Raw genomic sequence first — 12,094 nt, forward strand, 5'->3', positions numbered from 1 at the left:
CTTAATCATATTATTGTCTTATTCAGATTAAGGCAAATAATTTGACTACTGATGTCCATGTAAACATAGTCACTTTAAGATTTAAGGTTTGACTTTCAGGTTTCTCAATTCACCGTTGCACAAAAAAATCTACAAGAAATTGGTCAAACGCATACAGAGAAGTAGACATAAATTTATTTACTCGTTCTGTACATATGGGTAATACCAGCATGGGAAATATTATTAACATGTAAATGATGTAAGAAAATAAAAGGCACAATTTTTATTTTTAAACAAACGAAACCATAGATATCTTGTAATGTCAAACAATGAACAGTAATACTGTTAAAGCCTTACAAAAAAAACAGAAAAGAAGGAAAAACTCTGAAAACCTTAAATTATCTGAGCACTTCTAAAAGATGCGGGTTGGTCTATTGCTTAATATGAATATTTAGCCTTGACTCGATGCTATGAATGTACACCGGACAAATTTCAAAATTGGAGTTAATTTTAAACAAAAGAAAATAGACAAAAAGACGGAAATAAAACACGACATGAAGCAGCATTTAACCTAAGAGGGGGGAAAACCCTCTCGGGCAGAGGGTCATGCACAGAGGCCACCAGCAGGCTTTTAAATCCCTTTTTAGAAAAAAAAATGCCAGTTTATTTCAACACACAGAGTTAATGCTTGATTCAACATCAGGCTAAAAAAAAACTGATTATTACAGATGGACAAAACCTAAAAGGGTGTATGTCAGGTTACTGATTCAAATTTGGGCACGAAGCATCAAAGTTAGACCTTGTGATGTGCAGTAACAGTCATAAAGCAGAGCGAGATCTAGACTTTACTGCCACCAGAGTAGGAGAAGAGGATGAGGGAGAATCTAATCCTCAAGAGATGAGCTCAGGATTGCACAGGTGACACTTCCAGCTTGTCCAAAAAAAAAAAAAAGATGAGGTGCGTCTTTACACTCCCCAGACTCTGTCTCCCATCAATGGCACCCCAACCGGATGCAAAAGCTCCACAGGCAAGCCCTTCACCATTTATGAGATCCCCCGAGAATCTAGCCACAACCATCTAGCTACACGACTACTGCAATTTACAGATAAGTTATTATGGCACAAATAAAAAGGCTACAGTAGACTAGTCTCACATACTAGTTGAGGAAAAAAATGGTAAGTCTGTTCCTAAGGTCAATCAGGAGTGGCACGGTTGTTGCTACTCTAAAAAACTGCCACTGAAATATCTTCAAGTCATGGCTGTTGCCAAAGGTCAGATAAGTATCATAGGGACTCTTTAAAATGTAACAAAAAACGAAGTAGACACATTTTTGGACTGAACAGGTAAACCGTTGGCAAATTGGAGGGTATATTTACCCTTGTTTCCCTTTCTTAATAGCCTCATTTAGCTCATAGAGGTCAAAGCTAAAGACAGAAACTGCAGGAGTGGCAAGGTCAAGTTGGAGGCCTCATTTCACCTTGTCACAGGTAAAGATGGCAGATTTGTGAAAATAACAGAAGGGCAGACACAAAAAACAAAACAAAAAATACTGATTTGCCTGTAACCGAGTGAGGGGGGATTAGGAACCGTTTGATTCCAGAGCTGTAAACAGTCAGAAGCCACGCAAATGGTTTGCTTGAGAAATGCGCCACAGCGGAGCCCCTTGGCAGGCAAGCATTATACCGGTGGTGACTTGATGGGGCGTCCAGCAAGCTAACGGGGTGCTGACAGAGCATGGCCCAGCTCATTCACTCTCGTCTGGGTTTTGGGGGTCCAGTATTTTCACATGGGTGAAAGGGAATAAACCTCTCCGGTTGTTTACCTCCCCTTCCCACTGACCACTGATGTTCATCCTAGTCACCTTCACAATGTCACCCACCTGAGGGGATAAAAATAAAACAGGAAAAAAAACTGTTAGGACACAAGTAACATTAAGCATTTAGTAGGACCATTTTGCTTTACTATGTTGGATTACATTTTGTCTTTCTGTTTGTTACTTTTTTTTTGGCTCAGCATTCTCTAATTTGCCTGTAAACAATGTTGTACTTTGATAGTCATTGGCTGCTCATATGATTTCACTATTTAGAGTTTACAAATAATACTTTTATGAAATTATATTATTAAGGAGAAAGTCTGAATGTGCGAATATAAAACCAACTTTACCTCTATGTGCAAGTTCACATACCCTGCCGTACAGGTTCAGTTCTCAGAATGCAATCACTTTGCGTGTTGGTGATTAATTACCCAGGCCTTGTATAACGTTAACTTTGTCTTCTTTCCTTGTCTTTGGCTAAGCAGAACCTCTGTTTTTAGCTCTACATAGTGTTGAATCTGGTCAGCCTGGAGCATTATATCTTGCACATGACCACACAGAACAACATTGTTGGCATCCAAAGACTTGTAGATCTTTAACTTCTCTTTTGTAAAATCACTTGGAGCTTCAATGAGATTGTCTATTTGGGGCTGGATGCTTGGTTATTTTGTCTTATCCAACATTCATTGGGAGCGTGCTATCGCAAATGGACCTGTCAGATGAACGCCGTTCACATTAACGTTAATTTTGCCGAATCACTGTGCTTATCACTGGGTGATGAGCTGTTATAATATGCTGAAAGCATTATGTAAATAATATATATAATGTGTAGTCAATATATCTCATTTCTAAGACAACAACAAACTCTGTACCGCATCGGATGTCATTCCCTTGCAGTAAATGCTAGCGTTCCCGGCTTCTTTCTGCCACCTCCCTGCACGCGCATCCTGAATGTTTTCAAACATGGTAATTGGTCTATAGGGATCAGTGTTGGGAAAAGTTACTTTAGAAAGTAATGCATTCCAATATTGAGTTTCTCCCCCAAAAATTAACTAGTTGCATTACTTGGTTACTTTTTTTAGCAAGTAATGCATTACGTTATTTTGCATTCTTTTATATTACCTGGCTGAGGCTTGATCGCTTTCAGAACGTATTGTTTTTCTTTTTTTAATTGGGGAGCTCTGCAATTAATAATGCACTGTGTAACCTACAACTACATTTACCTTTAAAGAACACATCAAAAAATAATACTTTAGGATAATCTTATGTTAGAACTTCTTGACCCCAGAGCTATATATGCCGTATATAGATTATTGAAAGTTTAAATCAATGTGTTTGCTACTTTTTTACTATTTGTCTTAAGTAAAATCACTGTCCATTGAGACAATCCCCTTTTCCTTTTCTTCAATGCGTTCAAGATAATAAACAAATTCTCTCACTGACTGCATGATTTATTGTGACTAACTTTAATTCAGCAATTTATTTTTTAAAAGCTAATTAATTAAACTAAAAAGTAACTCAAATATTATTGCTTAATTTTTTTTAAAGTAATGCGCTACCTTAGAAAAGTAATATTGTTACGGAACTCACGTTACTTGTAATGCGTTACCCGTAACAATGATAGGGATACTATGATTTATTCATCCAAAAGATGATAAATTCCATGATCTTCTTCATTAAATAGCCAATATTACTACTGGATTATTTGATGCCATCCATCTTTTCCACACAGCAAAAATCATGGGATCTTTATTTAGAATATCAAGAAAACAGAAGACAGCATGGACCATTTTATATGAAAGAAACATTATACTGGTTTCTTATAAAGCATGCTGAAAGCTTTGACACTTCATCAAACCCTAACCTATAAAAACAAATCAGGAAAAGCCTGAGGAAAAGATTATATCTTGCCCACTAGAAATTACAGCTAAAGGAACAAAATATTTTTCAAAGACATTGAAATTCTTTGAATGCATAAAGCAGTACTGGTTTATACCTATTAAAATCCTAATACAGAAATGCCACTCTTACAAATATCTAAGCATCAACGTTGAAACACATTAATAAATTGACGATACATGCAGTAACTGACATGCTTCATTTTCTCAAAACGCTTGAAATAGCTGCTCTAAATTAGACAATTTAGCTCGAGGCCATAAACTGTGTGTCATAATCCTTATTTCCATATACAAGCTGCTCTCATAAAAAACAGCAAACCAATGAAAAAAACACATGGGACTAAATGACAAGCCTAAGCTTTGAGTTTCTTCACCTTTTTCTTGCACCTACACCTGAATCCACTGACACATTCTCAGGCTGACTAAGACATAGGTTATGTAATGTTTTCTACAAATGGACAGGGCTTTGCATGTTGGAACGGATAGAGGGGTGCTGGAACTTGCCAGATGGGATGACTAAAGTATGGAATTTCTTTTTTAGACCGTGAACAAGCCAACGATGAGTTCTACACTGACTTGGACACAGAACCAAGAAATCGTGGGCTATGTGATTAATGTCTTTGCTGAAAGCATTTATGCAGAGATGCACAGCCAATCTAAATTTCTGACTATAATAGTGAAAGTAACTTAAATCCCAGTCTAATGCACAAAGTAAAAAAACGCAGTAAGTCAGCAATAGAATGATCACTATTTAATTCTTTAACATTCAACCCAAGGCATTTTTTGCACAAACCTCTAAGGAAAGTCCCTTCAAAACAAAACTGAGCTGACAAATGTGTCATCAAAAGAAAATAATGGTCATTTCACATTACCAAGCTATCAGCACTATCTGACTAAATGTAATAAAAGGAAAAATCCCTTAAAATGTATAATCGCTACACCAGTTAAATCTAACCAACCTAAATGTCTATGGCAGCCAGCACTGCACCCTGCATTTAAATTAGCTAACATTTAAGGCAGTAGAAATCTATGCTGACTGAATAAGATTTGGGTTTTATTAAGGAAATAAATGAAGATATGCGTTTAAATGCACATAAGGTTGCACATATTGCCCCTCATCAATCAAACACCTGAGCTGGTGTCAAACACAAATACTGGCTTATGGGAGCCATCATTTAGCCACGTACCTCCAGTGCTAAAGCAGTTTTGTCATATGCGCATGGCACTCGTTTCTGGATCGCCTTCGCCAACACTGGCCCGTTCTGCATAGAAGGTAGTGGGTTGATGACAGCGCCGGGTGTACCAGGAGGAATGGGAGATGGAGTCTGAGGCTGGGCGTAGGCGTGTGATGGCTCAGGGATGCCATAGCTATTGGAATTACGTGAGCCATGGACGGGCTGACCAGGATGAGGCGAAGATCTCACCAGCTTTTCTACATAGGGAACAGGAATCATGCCTGTTCGGCCTTCTTTGTTCTTGGCACTCCACCACTGCTCCTCAGGCTTGTCCATAATTATTAGGATTTCACCCTTCTTGAAAGGAAGGTCTTCAGCATCGCTGCCAGTGAAGTCATAAAGAGTCCGCACATACTCCTGGTTCTCATCACCAAGTCCTCCGGATGGCTGAATAGGGCCACTGGGCAGAGCAGTACTGGGGTACCTGTAGAACAACAATCAAATCATATTTAGGATCGACTTATAAACTAGAAAAGGAGCATTTAAGAGCTAGTGGAAGGCTTTTGTAATTTCCAATCATCTACTCAATGTGCACTTTCACATGAAGAGTAACTTCCTGTTATCTTAAAGGGAAATTACTTAATTTTTCTATACAGCACATCTCAATGAGAACATTTTATAAAGAACCAGAACAAAATTGAGGGGAACTACAGATGTTTAATTCATTACTCTCATTGGAAGAGTAATACTGAACAGCCACCAAACCTATGGCAAGCAGTTTTAATAGTTATAGCTTACACTTAGTATAATCAATTTATGCTAATGATTAGGGCTGGGCCAATAAACAATATTATATTGAATCGCGATAAAATTTATGTCAATAACAATGATAAGCACTGGACTTTTTTACTCGATACTGATCTAAGAGCCAATCACACAGCAGAAATGTTCAACAACGGTGTTTAAACGTGTGCTGATATTAGAGATGTACCGAATTTTCGGCCACCAAAAATTTATTGGCCAAAAATATCTTATGCTATTTAACGGACCCTCTAATTTTTGTGGCTTCAGATATTGTTGGCATACTCTTTTAAATCTGGAAGGATTAGCATCTTATATTGAAATATAAATGAGCAATTCCAGTGTTATGGATGTGACATTTGCAGAAAAAAACTCAAAACATAAATTCACAGAGAAAGTAAATGTTAACATTATATTGAAACATCTGTTTATATTTTCCAAAACAACTAAGTCTGCAAGTTTACAGTATACATCATACTTTGTAGAAATTCTGTGAATTAAACTGCACAACCCAAAGGAAATAATGCTAATCAAAAGGATAAGAGTTGGCTCTATATAGAACGAAAAAGACTGATTTTATTTTATTATTTACATTTTTGTATTTATGAGGACAAAAAGCTTTGTTATGGGTGTGACGTCTTTCCTTTGTTACTTGTGTAACTTTGGTAAATCAAATATAATAGTTTGAGAAAACTGACAGACATTGAGTACTTTTACAGTCCTGTAAAATACAAACCTACACAAAAAACATTTAGAAAGGGATTTGCTATTTTGGTAAAAAAAAAAAAAAAAAAAAGATTCTTCATGGCAAGGTTGACATTTGCATGGAATTGCTCATATTGTTATTGTTCAATATGGAAAATAATTATCAAAATTGCATTTTTGCCATATCGCTCTGCCCTACTACTGATACTTTTTTCTAGCAAATTAGCCAAAACTGAACAGTACTTTTACATTACTATCAACTTGTAAAAACTTGCAGATGATGTCCATTTTTGACAGATGTACAAAGTTTCCAAATCCTTAAATCATTACAATCACAAGTTGTAATATTTACCTAAATAATGTTTAATCTTACTAAAGCTTATTAAAAAATCATCATAGTTAAGCTGAATCACTGTCATATTATAATACCTTTAAAAAATATATTTGATTGTTAGTAGATTTTAATTGTAACATCTAAATATTCAAAGCTCTGCTTTGAAATTGAATCAGCTACACAAAACGCATGAATTAAATACACTAGTACAGATAGTAGAACATTTTAGAGGCCAGTCACTAAGAGAATTATGTTAGTAACAAACTGCTGTCATTCTAGTTTTACTAGCTGTAAATAGCAACATTTCTTGTCAAAACTACTAATATTTTTACTTGACACTTTGTTAAAAAAAAATAAAAAGATTATTACGACTGCTCAAAAATATCCTTACTAGCTGACCACAGTAGTCAGACCACAATAGAACCATGCAATGTGCTACTAATAGCTTAAATATAAATGCCAGCGTCAAATTAAAAGTAAAACCGAAAGCATTTCCAGAAACATCCCGAAACCATCAACTTGCAAACATTTGAAATTTGGTTCCAGTTGCAATAACAGGCTACTTACACAAGACACTGCTGGGTACTAGGGTATTATTGTTGCAACAGAAAACGTACATTGTGGATGAGTAATAACTGGTAACTAATGCAACTGAAAAAATATATAGTCTAGCTAGTAACTATGACAAAAATGAGTCAATAGAAACAGACCCTGGTTACTTTAAATGAATGTTTAAACAACTTGCCATAGAAGAGAAGGGGAGGGAAAAGCACATCATCGAGAAGAGGGGTGGATGATGTGACGATGTCAAAAGTAAATGAAACTCTTACCTTGGTGCTGGTTCTATCAGGGTGGTCGTATCCAAATAATGTATTTTATAGAACTCCAAAAGGCCGGGTAGATTATCAAACTCTTGGTCGCCTATCTTGAATCTCTTGCTTGGCAAAGAGTTGATGATATAGTGCGAAACTTTGGAGTTTTCGGACACTGAAAGTACATAATCACCAGGACAAGTGGACGAATCCCGCACTAAAAACATCCCGTGTCTCTGTCCTTGTAGCCTATTCTGCGCCTCCTGTCTCGAAACCGGCCCGAAATACCAGCTGGCTCGGTCCGAGGAGTCGAACCGTGCAGACGACATGTTTGTTCAAAATACACTTGTAACTGACAAACACGGGAGAAATAAAAAGCAAAAACAAGCAATAAATTAAAACAACAAATGCCTATTCTTACAAGCGATCAAACGTTAGCACTTTTCGACCCGTCAGTCCTACTGAACCGCAACCTGACGTTTAACCAGACAGGCTGCGACTGGCGTCAACCAACTTTGATGCATTGCTAAATTTTCCACCAACACAAGATTCGCGGCGGGCTTATAAGAGGTTTAAATAACCCCAAAAGTCCAAAGCGAGCCCAAATACACGTATTTGGAATCAAAGTTCCCCTTTCCGCTCTCTCTTCCGTGAAAGTAGCTGCAGCTTATGAGACAATATAACGCGTTAGCTGAGCTAGCCGTCTTCTGTCACCGTTCGCTCAAGAGGAGCCAAACAACGCCATAATACGGTAATAAATCGCTCAGCATGACAATTCAAGCCGACGTACGTCAGTTGCTTCCAAAAACGAGTTCTTCTTTGCGATCTGCCTAAAAGTACGAAAGAGTTTTGCCTCTTATTTGGACTCCCAGCAGACTTCGAAGGCTGTAACAAAAATGGCGGCCCGCAACACGTCTTCACACACAACGAATTCTGAAAAATCTAGAAACATAAAGTTTCCCGCCTTGCGCGGCCCACTTCTTTCTGACGCGCGAGTCTTTCACGCCACAGCACGAGAAAATCTTTCTTAAAAATTCAGTTTTCTATGTTCTCCTTTCCTTCTCGGGATTGGTGTAAAGGCTGCTTCAGCTCCCCACACCGTCCGAGAAATGGCGTCTGGAGGGCGGATCTGCGCGCGCTCCCGGTCTGTCTGATCACCCGTCACGAACGCCCCGAGCGCCTGTTACTTAAAAGGAAGAATGAAATGAGAGGCGCTGCATTTCAAATGCTCTGAACCGCGATAATGAGGCACACAGGGCACTGACAGAGCCTAGCGTGAGTATGCATGTTAAAGCTCTAAAGTGCTGTATTTTTGCTCACATTTTGGAAGGCAAGCTTGAATCACATCCTATCTGGCTATCCGTTGTTTACATGGAGAGTTGTAAAAATGAGCTTCACATGTTCAACTTTATGATACATTTATGATATGTTGGTGCCCAATGAATTTAAACATGAATCGGTGCAAGAAACTGAAGAAAAAAATACACCTTTGAGATTGCAGATGACAAGCATAATTTACATTTCTGATCAGTAAAACATTCATTCATTCATTCATTCTTTCATTCATTCTTAGTCCCTTTATGAATCCGGGGTCGACACAGCGGATTGAACCGCCAACTTATCCAGCACGTTTTTACGCAGCAGATGCCCTTCCAGCCGCAACCCATCTCTGGGAAACATCCATACACACTCATACACTACGAGGAATTTTGCCTACCCAATTCACCTGAATGGCATGTCTTTGGACTGTGGGGGAAACCGGAGCACCCGGAGGAAACCCATGCGAACGCAGGGAGAACATGCAAACTCCACACAGAAATGCCAACCCAGCCGAGGCTCGAACCAGCAACCTTTTTGCTGTGAGGCGACAGCACTACCTACTGCACCACTGCGTCGCATCAGTAAAACATTAAAGTTCAAAATGCATTTTTTAGTGTACATTGAGTTAATAATTGAGAGTACTCATTCTACATCTCATTTTACTCATTCTAGCTACACCAGAATGTATTTTGTTGCAGTATAACCTATAGGCCTTTTTTAAATATAGAGTTTAAAAAGAAGTACAATAACTATAATGGCAAAGTATTAAGACAACAGCAGACTGCGTTTAACATTGTGTATAAGAAATCCTTTGTACTCATTTCAGTGGGTTTTTTAACAAGAGTTTATCTCAATTAGCATTGTAATTTTGTAACTACTGTATTTTGTATTATTTTTATTGTTTGTTTTATGGAATGTCTGCAGCAATATGGTGACAAATTTTCTGTCAAGGACAATAAAGTTAACTACTACTACTACTACTACTATGTATATGTATTTTCTTGGTGTGATTGTGCCTTTACTTGACTAATTTACAGCCCTGAATATGTTGACATTGACAATTGCATTCCCATAGAGAATGGGAATGCAATTAGCTTTTCACTCATCACAGCACTCGTGCTGCTGATGATGTGACAATAAAAGTAATTTGACTTGAATGGTTATTAAAGATGAAAAACATTAAAGATTATTTTCAGGATACATATGCAGGCACTTTATAATACAGAACCTTAAATTTAAAATGAAACAGCAACTTTATGGAAGTCATCTTACAAGCATCATGTCCAATACACAGTACATTTTCTTCAATAAATAAGAGCTCTTACATACAACCAGGGGAGGTAAGGTAAAAAAAAAGTGAGTTAAGCAACCGCTTCGGACCTCGAGAAAATAGGGGGCCCCGACCAATGCCAAGAAGCCTGTATTAATCATCCTACAGCTATTTTATAAATATGTAAAATCTGGCTATGTCCATTAAGATTTTAATATTAATTTCTACTTCTTTTCTAAACCAGGGGCCCCAATGAATAGTGGAATGTTCCTCTCGTTCTGCACATCCAAATATTAAATTATTATGGCTAATTAACTGTACATAGTTTGCGAGCTTGCTTTTTATTTGTGAATATATATTGTATCTAATTTTAAATTAAAAAGGTTCCACTTAAAATATATATTTTAACATGCAGTTTATTTATTAAAAAAACCTGAATCTAGAGAGAAAACAATATTTAGGGCCCCATACCTGGAATTGCTTAGGGTCCCCAAATCACTAAGTCCATCCCTGCATGTAACGCTGGATGGAATGGCAATTGGTGTAATGTTGCCCGGCAAACATTTACACCTTTCACCAAGTATTGAATGTTAGATTCACATTTATTTCATAATGTCTTGCATTTCCAGATCATTTCTTGGAACAGTGAATCAACAAATTGCTTTAACATTATCAAAAGAGAGATCTTCTTACTCTCCTGAAAGGTGGGAATTAGCCTATTTGAACAGAGAGCGTTTATTCTATAAATGCACACACACCACAAATCAAAAGTGCAGGAAGTACAGGTCAAGTGGCCTAGTCACAAGGTTTTTGTGAACTGACCTGCCACAATTCTAAGATCAAATAAAGCCAAATACCCTTTAAAACTAAAGAACCTACACTTGTTAAGGCCATTTTAAATTCCAAAATGAATACACCCAAATTTATGAATATTACAGACACTGTGAATCTTGGACTTCCTTTCAAACCAGAAGATTCTGAATCATCACTAGTCACACTCTCACATACTGTACTTCTACATCCTTTACGAATATGTGTTCATTGTTAAGTAAAGTAATTCTTCAATAGTTCAATTGATCAATTTTGAACCTAAAAATTTTAATTCTGTCATATTTTTGTCATAATTTGTTTTAGATCTGTTTTCTTGCTTCTGAATATGTTAGAAACTACCAGCCATTGACTACCATAGTATTTTATTTCCATGATGTCAATGGTCAATGGCTTTGAAATGTCTTCTTTTGTATTCAACAGAAGAAAGAATCTCATTAAGGTTTGGACACTTGTATAAGTTTTTTTCATTTTTGGGTGATGTTCCTTTAACACTAATCATAAACATTAATTATGGTCACTAAAGGAAATTAAATAAACAAAAGTTTGTTTAACAATGTTAAGACAGGAAGCCTTTTAGTCAATGTGAAATAAATGCGGAAGGAAGTTTTTCATTTGACATGTCACCCATGACTTGTCTGCCTAATAACCACACCCCAAAGCCACTAACTAACACAGTTATGAAAATCAGTACTGCAATAATACATTACCAGGCTATATCTGTTTTAAATAGTAGATTGCTGCTATAATGAACTAAAAATAAAGTTTAAAAAGTTAACAGTTAAATTAAAATGTATTTATTACACCTTGTTTTCCTTAATTATTTCTTGCTAAGGTAATAAGAAATACATTAATGTACACACATTTGACGTTTAATTTGATGTTATATTGTGTTCTAAACCATTTCAGTTTTTAATAACAGTGACAGAACTGGCACAGACATTATATAATTCAAAAAAAAAATTGTTAAAATTAATTTGCGAATAATAAATGTCCAAATAATGCAATATATTCCTGCATTGATCTTATAAGTATAATGGACCAATTCAAATGTTTCTGCTCTTTCTGTCTTTTGAAAGGGTGTTTGTTGTAGTTAGAATCAGTTCGACTGTTTGTTTATGAACAAATCATTTAGCTCAGTTTTTCAGAAATCATTGA

The 12,094-nt window shown here is 36.7% G+C and overlaps 1 protein-coding gene across 1 annotated transcript; it reads right to left on the bottom strand.

Annotated features, from left to right (window-relative positions):
* Nucleotides 1–152: 152 nt before the first annotated feature.
* crkl (v-crk avian sarcoma virus CT10 oncogene homolog-like) lies at nucleotides 153–8,648 on the bottom strand. The gene is made up of 3 exons (XM_056446055.1): nucleotides 7,537–8,648; nucleotides 4,879–5,350; nucleotides 153–1,859 (listed from the first exon to the last, which is right to left on the bottom strand). The coding sequence occupies exons 1-3, from the start codon at nucleotides 7,845–7,847 to the stop codon at nucleotides 1,725–1,727; spliced, it is 918 nt and encodes a 305-aa protein (XP_056302030.1). The 5' UTR covers nucleotides 7,848–8,648; the 3' UTR covers nucleotides 153–1,724.
* Nucleotides 8,649–12,094: the final 3,446 nt, after the last annotated feature.

Source organism: Danio aesculapii, chromosome 21 (assembly GCF_903798145.1).
Source record: "Danio aesculapii chromosome 21, fDanAes4.1, whole genome shotgun sequence".
NCBI classification, from domain to species: domain Eukaryota; kingdom Metazoa; phylum Chordata; class Actinopteri; order Cypriniformes; family Danionidae; genus Danio; species Danio aesculapii.